We start from the raw sequence: 24,201 nt of genomic DNA on the forward strand, positions 1-24,201 counted from the left end.
ATAAATTCATTAAAGTGTCATGAGAAGTGATCCTGATATCAAATCCGTGACTTTTATATCATTTCACACTGTTTTCCGTCCATTTAAAGAGGGTTGGCAGCACCTGCAGCCTCTAAAGTGACCATAAAGTTACCTCAACACCTCTCGAAACATGATTAGCTGGTTTATTTTACCAAAGAAAGTGGACATTCACCCACTCACACATATATTCACACACTGATGATGCATGCAAGATGCTGAATTTGGGGTTCAGCGTCTTGCTCAAGGACACTTCAACATGCAGCCAGGGGAGGGATTCGAGCCAGTGACCTTCCAATTACTAGACAACCAGCTCGACCTCCTTAGACTGCAAAATCCACAAGAGATCATCAGATATAAGTTAGTATAACGTTAGTAAATCACGTTGCACATGTAGAATAAAACTGTCGTCATCCACGTTCACATTTTGTGTTTTCTTTCCGACAGGCACTTGCAGAAGTTCCCTCAAAATCCAAACCCCAGTCTGCTTGTAAGCCAAAAAGCCTCCACATGAAAAATTCATCAGAGATAATTTCGTGAACTTCAGAGGAAAAAAATATTTATTACAAGAACAACCTGACAGCATTTTCAACTTCAAAAAACAGTGAAATGTTGCAGTATTGCTATTTCATACATACAAATTCCACGATGTCGAGCAAATCTGTACATTTTTTTAATATTTACTGGTGTTTTTAAGTGAAAATAACGTTAGCAAACAAGAAAACTGTCTGATCATGAACATTCAGATTTCGCTGATTAGGGACAGAGAAGAGGAAGAAGAAGAAGAAGAAGAAGAAGAAGAAGAAGAAGAAGAAGAAGAAGAAGAAGAAGAGTTTCATGACATTTCGTGTAGTTGTGCAGGATAAAGAGCAGATTATGTTTTATTGTGATTGATAACGACGTCTAATGACGCGTTTGTTTGTTTGAAGTCACAGTTCAAAATGCAAATAAGCCAAAAATAAAATCCAAATGTAAAACAATCAGAATACAGGTGAATAAAATCAGCTCGTACAGGTGAAACTGATCAGCTGACAAAATACTGATGCATCAGAAATGACTGTATCTGTGAAGACTGCAAACAGCCCAGATGTGCTTAATTTGCCCGTCAGATCAGATTTCAACCTCATCATCACGTCTCTTGACAGTTTAATATTTAAAGTACATGTTTCTAGCGTTGGGCTCCACCTCATTTGGATTTTTTTCCCCCTAAAACACTTACAGCTCACCTGACAGGACGCTGATGTCATTGAGCCCCAATCAGGCTTCATTTCATAAATAAATAAGTTAAACCAACATCACTCGTCCCTCTTCACTCCACCTCTGTACATATTCTCAAACAGTATGTACACAAACATATGCACACTCTTTTTTTTTCCCCTCCGAGCCTCTTCACCGCGTCTGTGCCCTGCAAAAAAACACCTCATCCGTGATGTTTTTGGGAGGTGACGAGGCGTCCCCAGGGCACCGACGCTACAATTCCCACGTTTCCACTTTCAAATATATTTTTACACGCTTGTTAAATACCAAAAAAAACAGTAGCTGGACCTTTCGAGCTCTTGACGACTGTGAAAGAGCTTCACAAGAGAACATATCCAGTTGCTTTATCTATTATTCATGCACTGTTGGCTCACAGTCCAGTGATTTGGGACTGTGAGCGTGTCTACGTCGTTCATCCGTCAAACTTCACCTTATAATACCGGCTCTGATCTGCACCAGCATTCAAAACGTAGGGAGAAATTTAATTTCTGTGTCAGGAAAACATCTTTTTCTGTTCTGTGAATAAAACATGTCTCTTTTTTAGCCACTGGGTGTCACCACAGATCGTGTCATCTGCTGCTAACTAGGTTATCTGGCTCCTTGTGTTTCAAAACATCTCACAGGATTCAGAGGCAATAAATTAGGCTATATATCTTTATCATGACCACTACATCAAGTATAACTTATGATTCAAATTGGCAACGTTCCTCACCTCTTTCCACATTCACGCTCATAAAAAAAAAAACCCAATTTCTATCATGATAAACAGTTAACGATGACAATGTAGTGTTTTACCGAATAGATCTTAGTGGGCGAAAAAACATTCAAAAAACTAACCTGCTAATAAACGTTAAGGCAAATAGGAATTGTCAAGGCATTTCCAACACCGATATTGCATAGCTAAGGCAGCACAGAACTCATTACAGTGAATATGTACATTAAACTGTATATTCAATGCCTTTTTATATATACAAAACACTCGCCTCTGACAGGGAGCGCATCGACAATGTATATTTACACATTCATTCACCGAAGCGACTGACTTTTTGCACAGGTGCAGCTGCGTCTGTTCTCCAGAGGAAGAGCTCTCAACACTTCTGCTTCAGTGACGATGACGCAAAGTAACACAACCTTCACCGTTCCTCTTGTTTTTACACTTAAAAGTAGAAATAAAGTTAAAACCTCTGACTGCATTGAACATAAAGTTGTTACACATTAAGCATTTTTTCTAAAAACAAATATCTATTTCGACCACATCGACTGTTGTGAGAAGGTGACACCAGACGTTAATAACCAGCGGACGACTGTACACAGATCAGGAGGATGATGGAGTCTATGTTACCTATCAGTATATTGTAAATGTGAGTATGTGAGAGGGTGGAAATATCACAGTCATACCAGTATTTTGACTATCAAGGCAAGCAGAGATGCTGAGGCAAAACCACAAGAGGGAGCTAATCCATGTGACTAAAGGTTTAGTGTTTACACTGTTTATGGAAACGCAGCTTTAAAATCCCTGGCACTTCACCATGCCCCTCCACGGGGCACATGGCAGCACATATGCTCTCTCTATCTCCATCTCCATCGCTCTGTATCGACCGAGTGAAACAAAAAGAAGAAGAAGAACACCTTATGATTGGCAGAAGCATCCCCATGCACACATTTAAAATCACAATAAAAGTAATATTAAAGACCATTTTCCTTTGGTAATAAATAATTTGGCTTGAGTGCAAAATAAAAGCAATGTGAAGCCCCTGCAGGGGGAGACTAAGTGAAAAAGAAGGAGTGTTAGACATGCAGTGAAAACAGTCTATAGCCCAGTCTTCATGAGTCTTTTTTTACACAGTAGTCAGAGTTCATGACGACGACAACCCTCCTGTGTCATTTGTGCTACATCCAAGCTTCAGTGTCCAGGCTCCCCGACTGTCCAGGGTACGAGCACTCTTTGTTGCCCATGGCTGGGGAACGTGGCTGAGGATGGATCATGTCTGCGAAGGCCTGGTGGAGGCTTTTGCACGTGGCTGGACGACCGGTGGAGTGCGAGCTCTGAGGGGACATCGGTGGGGTGTTGCACGGGGAGAGCGTGTCGTGAGCCTGCAGATCTCTGTAGCTGACCGGGGTCGGGATGCGTGAGGGGCTGTTCTCCGGCCTGTTGTCGATGCGAGGCCGGATCCTGCTTGTCAGTTTGTGCTTCGAGATGGGGCCTACCCCCGTCTTTTGCCCTTTCTTAGACTGTTCTCCATCGGTGTCCCCGTTGGCCATGTTTGATGATGGTGGGGGGGATTCAGAGCGAGACTCGCTCAGACTGAAGCACATGGAGGAGGTTTCACTAGAGGAATCCTTGAAGGAGCAGTCCTCAGAGGGGGGAAGGGGCACAGGTGACGGACAAGCCTCGGGAGGTGGGAGGTCATCACTGCCATCACCATTTTCTAGGTCATAAGGTAAGTTTGGCTGGTGATTCTCCAGAGGAACGTCTCCTTCAGGCCCTGTGCCCCAGCCGAGCTGACCCTGCTGACCTGTCAGCCCCCCCGTGGGTGAAAACCCTCCATGGTCTCCGTTCATATTCCTACAGTGGAAAGCAGGTTGTGAGGGGACCTGGTTCATCAGTCTGTCTGACTCTGAGTCTCTAAGACCAGGCAGTGAAGATGGAAGCTCCCTCTCCTCCATGGAGCTGGAGATGGCTGGGAGCTTCTTGAGACCTCCTCCACGCTCCCCCCAGTGCTCTGGCTCTCCTTCACCGAAGTTGTGTGGTCCTCCAAAATTGTGTCCATAAAGTAAATTTAAGGGGTCGTCCATTGAGAAGGGACGGGCGTTAGTCCTCTTGGATTCCCTGAGGTCGGGCAGAGTTCCTATCTTTGCGCCCACATTCAGGGAGGAGGACGAGGAGTTAGAAGAAGAGTAAGCAGAGTCAGTGACGTTAGCATCAGTGGGTGCTGGCAGTGAGTGTGTCCCAGCTCCCTGCAGGGTCGCTCCTCCTGGGGCTCTGCTCGTCACTCCTCTAACCTGCTGCGTATTGGCCAGAAACTCAGCCTCAAAGCTGCGATACAGGTCCTGCTCCTTCTGGGGATCTAGTGTTGGCAGCATCTGGAAGCTGAGGCCCACCTCTTCCTCCTCTGGCTCCTGGCGCTCCAGGCCAGTCCAGTTCCTATGGTGGCCCCTCCCGGCGGAGCGAGCGCCCTGTAGTGTCCGAGAGGAGCGTGCAGCGTGATGATGTGAGTTGCGGGGCGATGAGTGTGGTGAACGTCGACCTCCTGCGACCGGTGGGAGTAGTCTACCTTTTCCTACGGAGGGTGAGCGGGGGGCAGGAGGTCTGGGAGTAGTTATCGTCTTCTTGCTGGGGCTGCTGTTGTTGTTGTTGTTCTGGAGCCCTTTAACTGGCGAGTTAGAGCACGAGGACGACTGCCTCTTGCTGAACCCACCACCTAATCTGGGAGAGGACGGGGGCATTTGTTTGGCCCGAAGGTCCTCTCGTCTGTCCGAGGGTGGGGGTTGAGGGTCTCTGAAGCTGGAAGCAGGTCCCGGGCTGGCGTCGCTTGACCGCGTACGGCTCGATAACTTATTCTGGCTGTGGGACCGTGGAGCGTGGAGCCTCCTCGGGCCCTCGTTTCCAATGGAGCGACCCCTCTCTGTGCGGGATGTCCGCGCCCCATCAGAAGATCCTTGTGGTGGGTTGGGTTTGAGTATCGGAGCGAGTGCTCCCGGACGTTCCCGAGACTGGCTGCGTGCACGGGGCAGCGAGGGCCGCAGCGATGGTGTCTGATTACCACCACCGGGCCTCTCAATCATATGCCTCCCCTCCTTTCGGTTAACCATCAGGACGACCTCTTCACCAGAGCGGCGTGATGCACCACCAAGAGAGTACCGCCCTCCTCCTCCTCCTCCTCCACCTCCTCCTCCCTTCGAGGAGGCTGTAGAGGAGTCGCTGTCTCCAGACAGACGTCTTGTCACCGGTAACATTGTCTCCTTATTCCTAGAATATATGAAGGAGACAAAGGTCATTTATTTTTATAATAACACCACACACTCGTTATAGATTTTCTAACCCGACACACATTACTGCCCTTTCTCAGAGACTCGACTCCACAGCAGGAGCATCAGGTTTAACTGTATAATCAGCTCCTGGACTTCACGTCCAGGAAGAACAAAAACCTAGACAGACTTTGCCAAGTGCACATCAATAGCACATGTGTCCTTAATTGAATATTTAAAGACCCAGTTGATAAGAAAATAGCATTTGGTAGCCCTAACCCTGTTTATCAACTTATCGTGACAGAGCACACCGGCCTGCTTTACCCCCGAGGTTCACAACTATTTCTGTCCGACTAAAACTTTATAAGCATCAGAAAAGAGGGAATGTTTTGTCCAGAATCCACGAATCAACAGAGCCATCGCTCAGTGTTTTGCGTTTTGAGTAGCGAGGATACAGTTTTGTTTTCATTTTGATCACAGGTTTTGGCTTTAATTATAGTTTAATTACACCGGACTTTCTAAAGTTATCCTCAGCAATAAGTTCGGTTTATATATCCAGGCATGATAATTTGCCCACCTGTTGACCTACTTCCCTAGTTAGCTGTGAACAGTTGTCGAGGGATAGTTGTCAGATTAGTCTTTATCTGGTCTGGGGCCACTTGAAAGGGGATGACCCACCCACACAGGGTTAATTCGCATGAGCTGATGCCTTGACGTCTGGTCTGGGCCATCGCTCAGCAGAGAGATGATACATACGTTGGACAGAAGCCAAAGTAAACCACCACTCAGCTGCAAATTGTATTAAACAATGGCGCCCTCACACTCTTACATATAGGGAAGGTATGTGACCGGCTTAACCTTTAACAGCTTCAGGAAAAAGCAGCATATCTTAATGTCGTTGTGTCTCGTAGGAGGAGCCACGTTTAACGGCCTTAACATGCCGCTGCTCTGATGTCAGCAGCCACTTCTCTATCACTGACATGTCGCTTCATCAAACCGAAGCGTGGTTTCATTTATCGCTGGCTTCGTACTAACTCAGACCATCTGTTGTTGCACTGGCAAGAGAAGAAAGGCTTAAGCAACAGCTCGCACAGCATCACAGCCATCTTTAGACAGTCGATGGTTAAGTGAATGAAGGTAGAAGAGAGAAGAGTGAGGAGAAAGGAGAGTAATCGTGCTCGGTGTCTACCTTTCTAGCCACTAGGATGTGCTGCAGGGCGGCGCTGTGTGATGGATTTGTCTGGGCAATGTCACCTGAGATTAGATAAATCTGCTCGGGTCTAATCTGTGGCTTCCTGGCATGTGTATTTGTGTATATTCCCAGTTGTTTGTATGTGTGTGTCTGTGTGTGTGTGTGTCTTTCTCTTCTGTGGGCATAAAAGAGCAAAAGGCAGAATGGGAGCTCGCCCTGCCAGGCTACTTGAGATGGATTAATCTCTTATCGTGCCAACATACTTATCCACGCACATACGTAGACAACAAACTCACCTGAGAGGATTAAAGTGTCGCGGTTCTGAGCGGTCTCGTGGCGGCCGTGGGAGCAGAGTACGCGCCCCGCCGCAGTCGTGCTCGGTGGAGCCAGACGGGTTACGAGAGCGGCCGGGCCGTGTGGAGGCGGAGGAGGAGGTGGTGGAGGAGGCACATGGAGCAGAGGGGGCATCCAAGGAGCGCCTGTCAGGAGGTTTGTACGGTGCGATGCCATCGTTTCGCCAGTGTGGACCTGGGCTGGTGGAGCGGGAGGAGTGGGCGCTGGAGGACTTGCTGTGGCCTCCCTGACCTTGGCCACTGGCTTTAGCCTGGTGGTAGCGGTGGGCTGCGGAGACGGATTGATAACAATGTTTAAAACGGGCTCGTAGCCAACATCGCCAGACAATAAACAAGGATTAAAGTCATTTAGAGATCCAGAAATATATCAGAGTTGACCACATCGGTGCCATCAAGCTCTTAGATCGCAGCAGGAGATAACATACTGAATTCTTCCCTTAGTTGGACCCAACCAGAGAAATGCTGATGATCCCACCATTTAGGAAGAACATTTATAGAACTTCTGTAATCACTTAATACTCTACGATCTTCAACACGGTTCCTCCTGTGGTTAGAAATGTAACACCAATCATGGTTTCAGCTAGCGTCAGCTGTCCGGGCCGAACGCTCGGCCCCTGACATCACCGCTTCAGCAGCAGTTCTGACCCGTGGCTGAGGAGGGATGGTCCCACCCAGCATAGTTATGAACATGTATCAGTGTGCTCTGAATGATCCGGACACTTGTCCAGTTCATGCTACACAAATGTGTTGTGAGATCAGGTGGCAGCAGCAGATAATACAAGTTGATTCAATTTATTATTTTTTATTAAAGGATAAGTTCACCCAAAAATGAAAATTCAGCCATTATCTAATTATTCCCATGCAGATGAGAAGTCAGGTGAAGTTTCATAGTCCACAAAACATTTCTGGAGCTTCACAATAAAACAGCGCTGCAGCTTTCTCCTAAACAACTGAAGCAGATGCGGACTTTAACTTCAAAATCCAAGTCTCCTGAAGCCCTGAGATCCCAAACTTTCTCTTCTTCTTATTTACCCCCCTTTTAAAGTGGAAAAGCTTGAGTCATCTGAAGTGGTTGAATGAGCTTGACCTTGTGTCAAGGGTGCAAATAACATCTTCTCAAATCAATTTGGGATCTTGTGTATCCTGGAGACTTGGGTTACACTGGACAAGCTTCAAGGATCACTGAGTTTTTTCAGTTGTTTTGGAGACATTGTTTTGCTGTGACGCTCCAGAAATGTTTTGCGGACTACGAAACTTCACCCGACTTTCCATCAGCAAGGGGGTGAGTAGATAATCACCAAATTTACATTTGAACTTGTCCTTTAACAGTTTAAAATGGCTCTTATAGATTAAACTGTGCTTGATTTTGCCTGCTTTTTGAGTAGTCATGTTTTAGACTCGACCAGTCTAAGTTTAAACTTCCTTTTAAACATCATGAGTAATGTTCCTATTATTGACTCAGAGTGACTGCACAGTTTCAAATACAGTCTTGCGTCATGTTGCCCACCTACATTTCCTGCCTGGATGTTATTCTGATCTGGTTTCAGTATGAAACAAAGGAGCAAAAAATCAGAAAATGTGAAATAACAGAATTTAGATTTACATAAATATAAGTTAGATGTTTAGACTGAACATCAGCTGTGATTTGTTTCTCATCTTAAAAGCATCACGAATGCTGCATCGCCAAGACACAACAGCCAAGTTGTTTTTTTGCAAGGGGCTGACGAGGAATAGGAAGTGACCTCACCGAAAGCAGCGCAGCGACACGGGTCGTGCTTGTCCAAATAGTGCTCTAATGTGTCCCAGCCCCCTCCGACACGCACCATCACATGAGTCCGCAGGACCTGAGGGAGGAAAAAGAAGAAAACAAGGTCTCAATAGATGAACGGAGAGTAACATACACATTCACGCACAAATAAAACAGCTAAACCTTTTGATATACAGCTCCACCACACACGCTGCACAAGTCAATAGATATGCTAATTCCACAAGTGGGGCGGCTTGCTGAAGGCTGGCCGGCCTTCAGTGTTACATAACATCTAGATGCACCCCGGCCTCCTCCTCCCCCTCACCTCCTCTTTCTCCCACATCACCCCCAGCTGCTGCCATTATGAGGGGCTGTTCATTGCCATGCCAACTCACAATTAAAACAGAGTATGGCAGCATAATAAAGAGCCAAAGTGCTGTGAAAGACACTCTTTTCTTTGGCATCTCTCTCTCTCATGCCTCTCAGCTGGCTTCCCCGTGTTTTCAGAGGGTAGCGGGGTGAATTAGCATGGTCACAACTCAACCCCCCCGCCGTCCTCCCTGCTCCTCTCCCGATAACTGGGATCTCAGCTGAGAGGAGAGGGCATAACAGAGGGGGGTTTGTGGATATGTCACTTCCTACTCTCCTCTCTTCTTTGAGGCACACACATCCGCAAGATTGGACCAAAGAGCCACGCTCCCTCCAGGCAGAAGCTGCCTTCACTGAAGCAACACAATCTGACTGATGTGACAGCCCCGTGGACGCATCCCCCCTGCCTTGGGTTGTGTAACAGGGACTGTCAGCCACATGTTTTAAAGGTTGTACCCGTGTCTCAGAGGGCAGGCGAGGCAAAGCAATAATGGTGCATCTGTGTGGGCTGGCACAGAGTTTGTTTCCACCGAATCACACGTGGCACGGCGTCTCATCTCCGGGTCCCTGACCGTGGTCAGACAGAGGCCACGGACACGGTCATGTGCAACCTAAGTCTGACCCCACCTTCCATCCAACACAATCTCCGCCAATCCACTACAAGTCCTTTCATCGGCCTCCCTCCCCGACTACATCAAATCCGTCAAAACAGCTGATCTGCTTATCTCTATCAGACCTGAGAGTATAAACTGCTTACTCTCCTCTGCTCTGGCCTTATGTCGGTAACAGGTTTACGTTGGTTTGTGTGATGCTGCGTGACCGTCGTGTGCCAGCAGAGCAAAGCGAGGCCGCACGACTTTCATATCATATTTTGATCGCATCAAAAACATCATAGAGGAATAAAGTTGCAACAAGAACAGGAGGAGACAGCAGACATGACAAAATATATCTGCATGGTGTGTTCAGTACACTGTAATAGAGGTGGTGATGTGGCATAAATCTCTTTAGAATGAATTTGTTATTGTTTTTTCCAACTGTGGAGGAGGAGTAGCTGTCATGACGGTAACCGCTACCGGGAATCATCTTTGTGTAACTGGAGTGAGATAATTGCACGACTATAAAAAGAATTATCCAGGGGTCTTTAAAATGCTAAATGTGCAGTCACAATTTCCAGACTGTCAGCTCATAGACGTCTGAGAACAGAAGGCAAGTATGTAACGCTGTTGAGGTGATAGAAAGACAAGAACAGAAGACATTATGCAGCTATTGGCAGCAAACTCACACACTAAATGATCTAAATTACACTCTAAACGCTTGTATGATTAAATGTTGTTTTTTTCCTGCATTCTGTATCACTTGTTTCCACATCCAGCAACCTTATTATGCATTTCATGTTTTATACATGATGCTGCAGCTCTGCTGAAAGTGAGTGTGTTCAGGCTAAAGAAACGTTCTGGGACCATGTTCCCTCTTTAGATGTGTGGCTTAGCCGCCTAATTTCCCAAACACCAAAGGGGTATCACAGTCTTTACCGGCGTGGAGAGACCAGATCCCCTGTTTCTATGGCAACAGCGAACAGAGAGTACTTCTACATGTCATCATCGCGGGGGCGGGCTGAACCAATTTCTTCTTAAAATCTTGCTGGCGAGTTCAAAAATTAAGCCCGTGGTTCGTTTGTAGTTGTCGTGTCCCATCGACTGAAGGCATCTCCTCCTCCCACTAGGGAGCGACCTCCCCCGGGACAAAAGAGGCCTTATTAACTCCCCCCTCTGTTCATGTGGCCCCGTTCGCCCATTTCCCTTTCTCCACTTCATCCCCTTGTTCCGACCGAGATCATTGTCAGAGCTTTTGGCAGCTGAATGGAGGTTTGTTGGCATTCAGAGTGGCTGCCCGCTTCCCTCCCCTCAGAAGAATAAGGGAAGTGTGTTGGCCGCACTTGTTAGCTGCTGGGGCATACGCATAATCGCTGTCATCCCCAGTGAGGAATCAGGAGAGGGCGGAGGCAGTGTGAAGAGGGCTAATCTGACGAGTCAAAGGCTCACACAGTCGCACACACTGCAAAACATGCATGTTTGTATATGTCTAGTACACTGAAAATGGCAGACGCGAGCCTCCATAGATCAGAGACTTCACACTGCAGCTTAGACTACATGAAAATGATTAAGAGGGAGGAGAGGTGAGAAGAGCTGGAGGGTTATGGGTTTTTATTTATTTATTTTTTTTAGGGAGCAGTGAAAGGTCTCCCATTTCTAATTCATACTTTGATCTCCCTCCCCTGCAGGATTGATTAAAAAAAGCAGCTAATGATAGCTTTAGTGTTCATAAATGAGTGTTTATGACGCACATGGAAAATGCAGAGAACAATCCTGTCTCTGTTTCACTTCATTATCACAGCCAGCCACTTTATTCTGCATCATAGCGGAGAGTATAATCCCATAATTATGTTTTATAAAGCTGGACAACACTATAAAGTCTGCCTTAAAAAAGGAGACTGGCTGGAACATTGATCGTTCTTACAGTAAATCCTGCTTAATTCAGTAAACATGACACCTTCTGAAGACTTTTTTGAGTAAATGTAAAGCAAATTATAAAGGTAGAAAAAGCTTTTTCATATGTAGGGGATTGCCTGGACTGAGTGGTGCCACTAAAAGTGAAGAAATATTGACATTACTGCCAGTCAGACAGGTTTCTAATGTAATGCAGACGACTTGGAATGCCATCCGGAGAGTCCATTAATCCGGCTGGGGATACATTTTAGGGTAAGTGAGACCAAATCGATCCCTGCTATCCACGAGCCTTCCTGTCCGGTCCTGCGAGGCCTCATGTGGGTACCGTGGCAGCTCTTAAACTGAAACCGAGACGAACAGTCGAGCAGAAACAGGCTACGACCCAGATAAGGACCAACTCAGGAAATGACCTAAAGCTCTAATTGTGTCTCAGTGGGAAAAAGTACAGTCCTGGGAGTGGGCCAGACCGAGGCAGCTTGTAAACACACACATGAGAGAGAGGAATCACAATACTGTTACATACACTGAACCACGGTGCGGCCGAGAGCAGGTTTTATCTGTTGCTACATAATCCTTGAAACAACATATGATGCCATATGTCAACACCGTATGGTTCCATGCAATTACCGCAGGCCTCACTGTCTTCTGCCCCGTGTGCCAAAGTAGCTTGTGTATATAAATTCAGCTAAATATAGACTTCAAGGAAAGGTTTATTACAACCTAGGTCTACTTTTTTTTGTTGTTTTGTGAGTCTGAAGGGGCGGGAGACACAAGAAGTCAGAGGAATATGACTAGTTAGTTGGATTAAACACTGTTTTCTCAAGGTGAGAGAATGAAAGCACACGAAATGACAGTAACAAGCCCTCAGAGCACAGGGAAACTATGTGTGTGCAGTACAAAGGGTCAAAGCTGAACCAGGCGATCATCAGGAGGCACAGGCGGATTGAATTATCATTTTTGGCAGGTGGTGGGTCACAATAATCTGCAGAAGAAGTACGTGTCCGCACGTTGCCATCTCCTTCACACTTATTTTTATTTATTCTACATTAATGTGACTACGTTTCTACCGCGAATGGTCTTCCTAAGGTGTCAACAAGATGGTAGTGCGTGGGTATTTGGATCTGTGATGTGTGATGGATGTGCACCATCAACAGTCCCATCATTTTTGTTTTTGCAACAATAGTTATCATTCTTTCTCTGTACGACTTCTTTGTTGTGACGTTGCTTTGTTCCCATATCTCAGAGTTTAACACAGCGAGTACAATATTATAATTACTGATGGGAATGATGTGACTAAAGACGGGAGCATTTATCTAATGTGTGGACTTGTTTTTGCTATCTGTGAAGTAGTGTGGGATCGTGGGAGTTTTTTTGACACTGCCAGTGAAAATCTACCTGACGTGACTCAGGCACAAATGTTCGTGGACGAGGTGACGTATTAATGTTCGCCAACTTCCATCCCCAGTCTGACGTATCATCTGATGTTTCTTCAGAGGAAACATTTGGGCGACTTTATGTGCACAACTCAACGAAATACATGACAAAGCTCTTGTAGTTTTTAGTCAATTAAACGCTGGTTATTTAGTTTTTGTGCAACATTTTCACAGATAATACATAATTATTCTCTAATTATTTATCTATTAACATATGACGTGGAAACAAAGACACATCTCGTGGTTCACGGTGAATTCTGTGGTGAGGCGAGGAGCTTACCCTGATGAAGATCAACGCGCTGGAGTCTCCCACTTTGTACTTCCCCTCCGACACCTTGATCATGGGAAACTGAGCTGGACAGGAACACCGGCCCAGAATCTCACGCACCTGAGGAGCACAAAATCAGAGCTGATTAGCATCCTCAGCACACAAACATGACACATATCCGAGAGGAACCTGACAAGAAACCCCTTCCTGTTCTTCAGCTCATGGTCCACATATGAGATCATGTTTAGTCACGTTAACTGTAACCAAAGCCCCGCTGGTCCTGAGTGCTATGTGTCAACAACACAATGAGTCTGTTTTATGGTGTGAGGAATGAGCAATCATGGCTGCCTGAGCGTGAGGGTGTTCAGTGCGTGTGCGTCATCTTCCTGCCAACTTTTCCCTCCGAGCAGCTCCTGGGTGACGGAGGGGCCCCGCCCGGCTCTCTCACCACATTAAAAGCCCCGTTTCATCTCATCTCCACAGAACATTTTGGTTACTTAGTTCACCGCAAAGTGTCACAAAAGCACAAAAATACATATGTGGACATGCTAATGAATACTGTCCCAGCGTCCCTCTTCGGGCTGCTACACAACAATGTTTCTGCTTCTGACATCATAAAACTGAGGAGAGAAAAGAAGCTCAGAAACCAGACTGGTGATGATGTCAGCAGGCCTGCGCTGCCAGCTGGGTTTTGAATCGAGGGAGTCAGAGCCGGTGCCCTTGCTGTGGTTGGGGGTGCTTATTAGGCAACTGGAGTCAGACACAACTGCAGGGTGGAGCGAGCTCCGCCTGTGTTGTATAGGCCTGTGCTCTGGCAGCGTTGGCAGTGTTTTTCTTGGCGTCTCTCTCAGACAAAAGGCGTATGCGCACTTGTCGGCCACGAGGGAGAGAAAGTAAAGCGGCAGAGCGGGAGGAGGAGGAGGAGAGGAGCGCAGGAAGAGGAGAAGAATACCTGCTCCACAAACGTGCGTGCAGGGGCGGCCATTATTATTTGAGTGGTGTGGAGGAAAATTTCAGGTTGTGAGCTCCCACCCTCTGAGTGTTTACAGCACCTCTTATACAGGGCTGAGGGGGTATGATGTGTGTGTGTGTGTGAGCAGGCTGCTCTATAACACCTACATTATAGTGTATTCAGATGATTACGTGTTATTTTCTTGAAACAGCACCCTTCTTTCTTCTCTCATGCTAATTAAACAAGGGTGGGATCAGCGCTGAGCCTCTGCATCTCACCTGCCTGTCTGTTCCCAATCTCACCTGCTTCCATCCAGCCTTCCTCCTCTTTGTTGTGTTTCAGCCTGTATTTTTAGCCTGTGCGCTAGCTGACCGGACCTATATTTGTCTTTGCTTTCTTTGTTTTGCTTACATTTCTGCTCCCTCTCTCTCTTTCTCTCCGCTCCGTCACTCCGTCTTTCATTCTGTCAGTAGGTGGACGAGCCCTGTTTGGAAAAACCCCAGCTGGTGAGTTCATGGAAAGATTGCTATGGCTACAGACACACACATAGCCTTACCCTTCCCCTTTTAACTGTACAGTTTTGCCTTCTTTTCCTTTTTTTTCAGCCTTTGCTACACTGAAGCCTTTCTCTCGCCCCAGAGCTGTTCAGCTGAGGTCATACGTTTTCCCTCCAGAGAGACGGTGAAGGACTCTCATATGAAACAATGAGCACCACAACGTGTTTAATAATAACCCTAATCAATAGCAGCCCTGACATCTGAAATATTTGCTCAGTGGAAACCTCTGGTATGAATGTGTGCACTTCCCATGTCTTCGCTGTGTCAACAACGGGCACACTGAATCCAGAACACACACTTTCACACACCACAGTGAGTTAAAGGGGAGAGGGGGGGGAGGCAGAGAGAGAGAGCGACAAGGTCACGCAGGAAACATGCGGAAGTGGAGCTGGAACACTGCGAAAAACTGAAGGATGAATTATGGATGCATGCGGGTCAAATGAGAGACGCTTTCAGTGAGAGCTGCAGATGTTTAAGAAAAGAAGGGAGAGAAAAACTGAGCGAACAATCCACAGCACGCCCCTATACTGGGAATCTGCTGCAGCTATCTTAAGATAGGAATGCAGAGATTTGTTTTTGCTTGAACGGAGAAAGAAACACTTTCGTTCTTAGACTGAAAATGCTGTGACATCTCCTATGAATTAAGCAGCTCCAGAAAGTTTAAGTACGTATTGCTTTAATGATCCCCAGCGCTGCTCAGATCACGTCATATCTGCTCAGTGTGAGTCAACAGCCTCTCCGTGCCTTTCCTTCCTGACCTGCAAACATCTGAAGGACCATTCATGGAAGAGATAGGCCGAGACTGAGGGCTGAGCAAACCCTGGGGATGGAGAGAGGAAATGGGAGGAGAGAGATAAAGATTTGATTCCCCTCGTTTTCTTCACTGATTTGAAATGCGGACTAAGATGCGGTGTCCGAACAAAGGAACGCACGAGGTGGCCGTTTGCTCTCACACAAGATGTAGTCGTAGTTTGCTGGTTCAGGCTTTCAGACTGCGATCCAACTTTCATTAATGCACTCAACAAAGCCACACATCCGTTGGAATATTTGCCAGTTTCTCCTCATGACACAACAATGTGCGACCGCACAGTTTGCTCTGCTGCAGTCATCAAACAGAGGTGTGCTGGCCTGCTGTAACTGGCTCCTTTCATGATTGCTATGCGAAGGATAATTACTGCCAAACTCTGACAATAAAAACTGAACATTACAACAAAGTCACTCCACAGGAATTTACACGAGGGTGTTTCCAGAAGTTGACTTCGATTGAAGGGGGCTAATGACAGAATACATTCAAAAGGTAGAGAAAATTGGAAGGATTAAAAGATTATTATGGTCACGTACAGAGTTTTAAGATGAGGAAAATGAGAACAACACTCCTCTCTTAGTTTATCGTCTTGCCCCGAGGATCTCCTGCCGAGACTGGAAACTTGTACAGATAAAACAACCTCAACATCAGATAAGCTCAGAGACAAGAAAACGAAGCCACTGGGGGCGCCTGCTTGGCAGGAGGGAGATTTTTGGGAACTTGAGTGGTTATTGCTCCACCACCCACAGCAAGCATTCCTAAAGCCTGTGAACGCACGCTCGAAACAGCTACATATCAAGAGTCTATCCTCTATTAAACCACCGCTCTGACAGCCTGTATAAACGACTCCTCTGTGGACGACCGTGCAACATCTCATAAACATCGAAACAGCCTTCTTTGCAACACATTATCTCTTTAATCAACCTGGGGGCTTCAGGGCGGTAACAAATGACTGAATGAATGATGATAATGTTGAAGCCGCAGCCTGAGGGGACAAACTGGAGAGATCATGGGAGTAAGTGTATTTAGAGAATGTTTGCATGCTGGTCCAACAGAGCAGACCAGCAGAAATGAGACGGAAAAACAAGCGCTGGATAAACGCCTCAGGGCCAGGTGTGTCAGTAACCTTCCACTGGGAGAAAACAGACGGAATGAAATCCTAAGTTATGTTTTTACTTTGGCATTGAGCGCAAACAAAGAATGCATTAGTTTAGCACGTTGGGAAATGTGAGAGTTGGACGAGAAAATCACTAAAGGCAGAAAAAAGCCTCGCTCACTACAAAATCATCATACCAGCAAATAAACAGCGCACCTAATAGCAGCTTAACCTGAGAGATAATGTGTTGATTAGCGAGTCTTAAAGGTGCTGGAAGGTGGATTTGTGTTTCCTTTGGACGGAGCCAGGTGAGACATTTCAGGTCTTAATGCTAAGCTACACACAGCTGCTGGCTATAGCTTTATATCTACCGCATCCACTGACAGTATAAAGTAAGAACGGAGCTTCTGGGTTTGAGAAGTTACAGCCAAGTATGTAAGCTTATGAGAAAATGACCCTACTTCTCACTTTATGCATTACCTAAGTAAACTGTCTCCTGATGAGTTTATGATCTGTATCGCTAGTTTCAAGTCTTCTGCAACACAGCATGATGTTCATTTAGTAAATGATGGTCCCATTTAGAGTAAAGAGACGATACAGCAGGGTTTGCTTCAGTGCGTGCTGGGATAGTCAATCGGTATAGAGGCATAGGCAGTGTTGTATAAAGTAGCCAAATGACATGCTAAGTAATGTAAAGATGCTAAAATAAATGAAATAAAAGTGAAAGTCACCGGTACGAATCGTACTTCAGTTAAAGTCTTAAAGTATCTGATATTAAATGTACTTTAGCAACAAATGTCCAAGTTAAAATACTGTAAATTATACATACATTTACACAGATGTATATATACTAGAGTTTTAATCTTAATAATTTCAATAAACAGAAACAAATTTAAAAATCTGCTACGTTGGCTCTGACGCAGCATGCAGTCTGCAAACTAAGCTGGAACTTCAAATAAATGTAGTGGAGTAAAATTAATTGTAGTGGAGTGGAAGTATAAAGTAGCAGATAATGGAAAAACTCAAGTAAAGTACAAGTACCTTCAAAAGTGTACCTAAGTACAGTACATGAGTCATCATCAGTCACTTCTGGCTCCAGTGGGTGACGTCACACTGGCTTTACACTTGCCGTTATCAAGCTTCTTATCTAACTTCCCACAGGACGGACGTACAATCCACAAAACGTAAGAACTACTTAACAACAAGCAACAAGCCTTTATATATTTTATGACCGGTGTTCTGATCAGAGTGAAAGATGTGATCATATCTGCTCCGGGGCAGGCCTCATCCACCACTTCAAGGAAAGTATCTTCTACAAATCGATGCCTACCTTCTGGCCACATGACAAACAACCCATTGGGAGGTGGGGGGAGGAGGATACATGAATCTAATAGGCGTTCAGTGCTGCAAGGTGAATAACTCTATTATTCATCTGCCTCAATCTGACAGCGGTGTAATCACCCGGTGCAAGAAGTTAAATATCAGACCGCTGTCGAAGCCATTTTGCCGGTTTGTTTTGATGAGGCTCAAAAACACTAAGCACCAAGTTGTGGCAGTTGAAGCTAGTGGAAAAGATGACCTACTGAAGGACGGGCAGGTGCAGAGAATCACCAGACCGCTCACACATACAGACGCCTATTCAAATAAAACACCCCAATTAAATGATAATCATGCAAACGATCGGGCTGATATCATCAAACGCTGCGTTAAAGACATAAGCGGGGCAATGTGCAAAGTGCACAGTCAGCTGGTTCCACTTGTACCCTGCTGCATGGAAAATAGGGAGGAGGAGGAGGAGGAGGAGGAGGAGGAGGAGGAGGAGGAGGAGTGAGATCTGGTCTGTGCTGCTGCTGTGCAAAGTCTAGAGGGTAAAGAAATAAATTAATATATAAAAATATTAAACCCCTAAAAACACGAGCGCATGTGACACAGGAGGGAGACACGCTGAAGGATGCCACGCTCTCTCAGCAAAGCGTATGAGTGTGACCCAACGCAAAGCATGATGACCTACTTTTCTCTTTCACTCTCGCTCGCTCTCTACTGTAGCTCTCCCTCCCAGAGCTACATCCACTCCGGTCAGGTTTAACAGAGTGTACAGTAAAGTCTCTCTAGGCACACTATCTGTTGTCTACTCCCCTTTTTTTCTTTTTGATTCCCTGAATGCACAAAATGGACCATAAGGTTAATGGAGCAGACGGTGCATACAGGCGTAATATACACGCAATTTTCCCCTCCTTCTCTGCTCTGCTGGTGTCTCCATACAGCGTCTTTGATTGAGATGTCAGCCTTTGATTACCCCGCTGTCAGCAGTCTATTCACGTCCTCCTCCTCAATGCCACCGACAAGACATACTGTTGTGGTCTTTATCATGTCTAGGGGTGGGGGGATGGGAATGAGTTTCTCATACATGTATGACTGAATGTTGAAGCCTGGGGTGAGAAGAGACATGAACCAGTTTGTGTGACTGAACAAGAAGAAGGAAAAGATGCGGATGAAGGAAGGCGACAAAGGCCGTACTGCAGAGATACCTAGGCATGCACTGAACATATGAACAATGGGAGTGTGCATTAGGGGGTCAGGAGGTGTCATTCAAATGATTACATGTGTGTCAGTTTGTACAGATATGTATGTGTTTTATCAATCTAGCCTGGGGTCTAATTGCAAGACCTAGAAAATACACAAAAAGGTCATTTTTCTAGCGAGACGACCGTGTTTCTTTACCTCAGGCTGCCTGCAGCGTATAGGGAAGTACAGCTTCAGTCGTAATCCCTACACTATAATGGGTGATATGATAGAAAATCCCCTAATGCAAAGGATAAACTGTATGTGGGCATATATAGTAATGTGAACCAGCTGCTGTCTGTAAAAAAAAAGTCTCCATTAGTGGGAAAAAGGAACATTTATTGACTCAAACTATGACGAAGGAACTGAGACGGCGGTTACTTCCTCAACTCGGTGGAAAGCTGTCCCACGGCGGGGATGAGTAACGACACACGTAGCGGGCAGACACAGGGACGGTGAGTGTTTACGTGACGGCCAGTCGTTACCAGGAGAGCAAACCGGATAGACGACACCTTCCTGAAGATTAACTATCTATTGTGTTGCTTATGTGACACATCAACTGTTTGCATTAAGAGTCGGGAGTTTACTGAGTCACTCTGCTTTTACATAAGCTGCGTGTAGGAGGACAAATCATATCTGACAATATTTGGAGCTACGTTTTTTGTTACTGTGATTGATTACAGAACAGCCAGATGTCCTTAAAAGGGACGTGTGCCTCTAAACGATCCTGCTGTTTGTATGCATGCAGGCGACTACACTCATTAGAATAATGACCTGTAATCCTATTATCACTACACTTGTATTGTCTTGTTGGACTCAACAAGAAGATTAGTTTGATCATCCAACTACTACACAGCATACAGACGGATAAACAGCTGCCAAGTGGACAAATCTTATTGAGATGAACAAGAAACAAATGCCAAAACTATTTTTAAAAAGAAATAGCGTACCAGAATTTAACATTGGTCTTGATATGTGATTATTAATGTCTTTACAACTGGAAAATAAATAAATATAATCTTGGATACTCGCTACTATCAATATTAGAGCTGCAACAACTATTTTGATAATCATTTAACTGTTTCAGCCTCTTTTTGAGGCAACAAATATCACTGAGCTGTTTTAACGTGAGGATTTTCTGCTTTTCTTTGCTACTCGTTATTCTAAACGAACAGACTTTGGGTTTTGGACTTTTGGCTGGAAAACAGAAGCAATGTGATGTTTTATAGACTAAATGGTTCATCGATTAATCGTAAAAAAATCAACGGCAGATTCATCGACACTGAAAATAACTTGGCGGTCATGCACACACTGTGTACAGCTCACATTTTCATCAACCTGCTGGGTTCGTGTATAAAAAGTGATCGTAGGTACGGCAGATGCAAACATCTGTTGGCTCATGTTAAGGTTTTAGTAAAGAGTTTCGCAGCATTTCAGCATCTGAGGCTGTTTGTGCAGATCTCTGCGGGAGTTAATGCCTTTGTAATTAATTGGTGACACTTCATCAATACTGTTATTGATCATGAGTAGAGATGCAGCTCATGGACAGGTTGATAAATTATGTATTGTTTGAAAAGCAGCTTCAAAGTTAAGTTATCATGAAGAATTGCTCAATACTGAGCAAAGCCCGACCAATGTATCAGTTGGCTGATATGATCAGCCGATATTGGCCTATCAGAGATACAGAATAACATATCGGCATATTGTTGTTTGACATGCAGCAATGAAAACTTTTCTTAGAGATTATTAAGCAGAAAAAGGATGCTTGGGCTCAATTATAATTATTACATTCCCAGTGAAATTGACTGTTTCAGTGCTCTCGTGTCATTTAAACTTTATTGTTAACGGATCAATCATTCCCAACTCGACACTTTGGGTTGGTAGGACGGGCCGGTCACCAACCCCAAGGCATCCGAATTACATATAAATGCTTGTCTCACGTGTTTCATCGCTGCATTTGAGGGATCACTGCCAAAAAAATGTCAATCAGCCGATATATTGATTCTGGTATTTCTACTCCCTAATATCAGAATCAGCAACAGCCCAAAAATAGGTATATAAGTCCGGCTCTAATACTGAGAAAAATCAGTAAATACTAATGTCAATAACAAAAACATCCTGTGAAATACAGTCCATGTTGGATGGCGCTGGAGAGTCGCCTCTGCCCACCTGACCACAGGTAGCAGATACACCGTCTGCCGTCACAGCTGTGGACCAATGAAACTAAGCCCTTTAACTTTCTTGCTCTCCCTCCCCGTCAGACACTCAAGCAATGAGTTTCCAGTAAGAGCTAGACACTAATCTCTTGTGAGGCTACTACAAGAGACGGAAATACTGAGAAAAGTGCAGACAAGCATTCTGCAGGATAAACTTGTGACCGGTGTTAAGGAGGTCGGAGAAGCCTGAGGCCTCGCAGTAAGACCTGATTGAGTGGATATTGATCCAGAAAGAAAAAAATGTGGATTTAATTTTGATTGTTCCCTGTTTAGCACCCTGCACTCCAGGATATTAAAAGGTAATTCAGTGGAGAAACGTCTCACACAAAGTCTGGACCTCAAAATGAGAGATTGACCACGAGCAGCTGAAGCCATTAGACAGTATGTGTGAGTACAGCTACTGTAGAGCACCCTGGATGATACTATTTTAATATCGCGGCCTCTCATCTCCACAGAGGTCCTCGTTTGAAGAGCCTCATGTTGCTGTGTGGGCTGTTCTGTGCAGCTTACAAGCACAGCAGTTTCCTCAGGTTGACAGGGAGGATGGAGGACAGTCAAATGTTTTCTGTCCGTCACCTTTCGATGAGGGCTGTGTGAGCGCGGATGACAGAAAAAGGAAAAGACAGACATGCGCTGTGTAGCTTTTCCTGTGCTCTTTTTGTCCCAAAATGTACTCTGCTTGTATAATCCTCAATACTCAGACAGTCTGGTTGTGAACAGCGCACATCCTCCTCCACACGCGCTCCTATTTCTGTCTGTGGAGGTCACACCAGAACCGCTCTGCTCTGCTGCCTGAGCGGCACGAGGGTGACTGTCCACTGTCTCCCCTCATCCCTCCCTCTTTCCCTCCCTCCCTGCTTGCCTTCACATCTTTTGGTGCCAAAGACGGACATTGTTCCTCTCATCGACATGAAAACACTGACTGCTGCGCTCCCCCACTCACCAGTCTAAGCACATGTTGAGCTGCTCATTAGCTTGGCCCTGACAAGATCTTTGGCTCTCTCATGAGCTCATGTGCAGCCGGCAGGCAGGGCAAAGGTCAGCCAGTTCAATTCCGCGGGACAGGAAATATATCAGAGCCAAACTGCCAAAAGGGGACATTTTTACTAGTGTTGCTGCACACGATTAATGATCTTCATCGCCTGCAGGATGTCGTATTAAAGCTAAATGTGGGAAGCTGAAGGTGACAGACACAAATAGTTCAATCTCTCGTAGAGGGCCGAGCTGACATTTCTGCAGGAATGCAGGCAAAATGTCGCAGAGACGGCCCGGGACAAGACTCTGGGTGTCAAACACACACTGACCCTCCACAGGTGAGCAGGAATTTACCAGCCCGGACATGCGTAGATGCAAAGTGAATCCGGGCGCCTGCCTTCTTCGTAGCACCGGTGTGATGTTTTCAGAGAGGATGCTTCACTTTTGACACATTTCTGTGTTTGCTGTGGTTTTTCTATCAGCTGCTTCAGCACCAGATAATAAACACACTGATTGATATTCACTTCTAACCAAGGCCAGAGGAGCCTGTGGGAGACTGTATTTCACACTTGTGTTATGAGTAGTGGTGATGAAACTGAGCTGTTGAGATTATTACACTGATATATGATGACTTGCATGAATCATAATGCAGCTATGACACAATGTGGGGTTTCCATGGAGTCTAGGGTTAGTCAGGGTAGTTGCATCAGGATATTAATACACAGTGTTTTGTGTTTTTAATATTTTCAACTCACCAACTCATCCAAATTTCGCATGTCACATAAAACTCTCTTCTGGGGCCAGATGAAGGGCTCTGGATCAGGCTCATCCTCGCCCTGATCCTCCACACTCTTACTGCTGCTCTCTTTCCGGCTGAAACACCTGCTGGGCGGGCTCGGCTCAGCCGGCTCCCCTTCATCGATCCGCAGGCTCTCCTGGTCCCGGATCTCCTCCTCGATCTCCTCCTCCAGCTGGATCAACATGGGGGCCAACATGCCAAACTTGGAGCCGCGCCGCGCCACCTCGAGGAGGCACAGCACGAAATTCTTCTCGTTGCATCTCTCCACCAGGTCGTTGGTCTCAAACATGAGCACGTCCTTGATCCAGAGCTCCTGCCTGCACCAGCTGATGAAATTGGACACGTTATCCCGCGCCAGGAACGAGCCGGGGATAACGTTGCGCGACTGGAAGACCACATCTTTAGATGGCACCTTCATGGACTGCGCAGCCTCCGGGTACTCCAGCTGGAAGTCCTGCGCGGCGCGGTTCACGTTGTTGGCGTGCCGACACAGGGCACAGCCCGAGCCCAGCCCATCCATAAAGGTGTCCGCAGTGATATCTAGGTCGTAGAGGGTGTTCAGCCATTCCGCCAGATCCTCCTTCATGGCGTACAGGTACTCTTCGCTGGATTTAAAAGGCCGGATACTCTTGGAGGCGGCGGACTGGATGTTGCTCTGATCAGCCATATTGTCGGATTCTGTATCAATAAAGTCTACTTGATGATTCCCGATTGTCTCATTGCACAACTGCGCTCCGAAGCCTCATCCGCGTAATAAAGCCAAATAACCGTGTTGACGCACCCATGCCGGTTTCTTATCGGAGGCTCCTTGAAACCAGGCTTTGTGTTGTCAGAGGCATATCGGGATGCGGAGTGTCCGTGGCGCATGGATGCGTTTTCCGGATGTCTCTGCGAAACCCGTTTCCTTTAAAGAGCGCATCGCCGGGTCCCGGACCGGGAATCAGGGGCAGAGCAGTCCGGGACGTCGATACACACCCATGCGACGCGCAGTTTTAATCCAACCGGTGGCCGGTGTGTCCTCTCGCACGCAAAAATCCACGTGTCACCATGTCCTGTGTGTCAGCTCGGCTCCGCATCGATGAAAAAAATCACGACCACTGAGCAGCAGTGAGCCCGCAGCTCATCG

At 46.0% G+C, this 24,201-nt stretch overlaps 1 protein-coding gene across 1 annotated transcript; it reads right to left on the reverse strand.

The window, feature by feature from the left end:
• Positions 1 to 560: 560 nt before the first annotated feature.
• Positions 561 to 24,156, reverse strand: gas2l1 (growth arrest-specific 2 like 1). The gene is made up of 5 exons (XM_073465301.1): positions 23,032 to 24,156; positions 13,126 to 13,233; positions 8,537 to 8,633; positions 6,733 to 7,057; positions 561 to 5,245 (listed from the first exon to the last, which is right to left on the reverse strand). Exons 1-5 carry the CDS (start codon positions 23,740 to 23,742, stop codon positions 3,166 to 3,168), a joined length of 3,321 nt encoding a protein of 1,106 aa, XP_073321402.1. The 5' UTR covers positions 23,743 to 24,156; the 3' UTR covers positions 561 to 3,165.
• Between the last annotated feature and the right edge of the window lie 45 nt (positions 24,157 to 24,201).

Source organism: Pagrus major, chromosome 5 (assembly GCF_040436345.1).
Source record: "Pagrus major chromosome 5, Pma_NU_1.0".
Taxonomy (NCBI): domain Eukaryota; kingdom Metazoa; phylum Chordata; class Actinopteri; order Spariformes; family Sparidae; genus Pagrus; species Pagrus major.

What these genes read in the sequence shown, in the direction of transcription:
- gas2l1 (XM_073465301.1), bottom strand. Translation starts at nt 23,742, where the DNA reads ATGGCTGATCAGAGCAACATCCAGTCCGCCGCCTCCAAGAGTATCCGG. An exon ending in GTGTCGCTGCGCTGCTTTCG is followed by an intron (nt 7,058 to 8,536) that starts GTGAGGTCACTT and finishes CCGTCTCCGCAG; the next exon opens with CCCACCGCTACCACCAGGCT. An exon ending in CGACACTTTAATCCTCTCAG is followed by an intron (nt 5,246 to 6,732) that starts GTGAGTTTGTTG and finishes CATATATTCTAG; the next exon opens with GAATAAGGAGACAATGTTAC.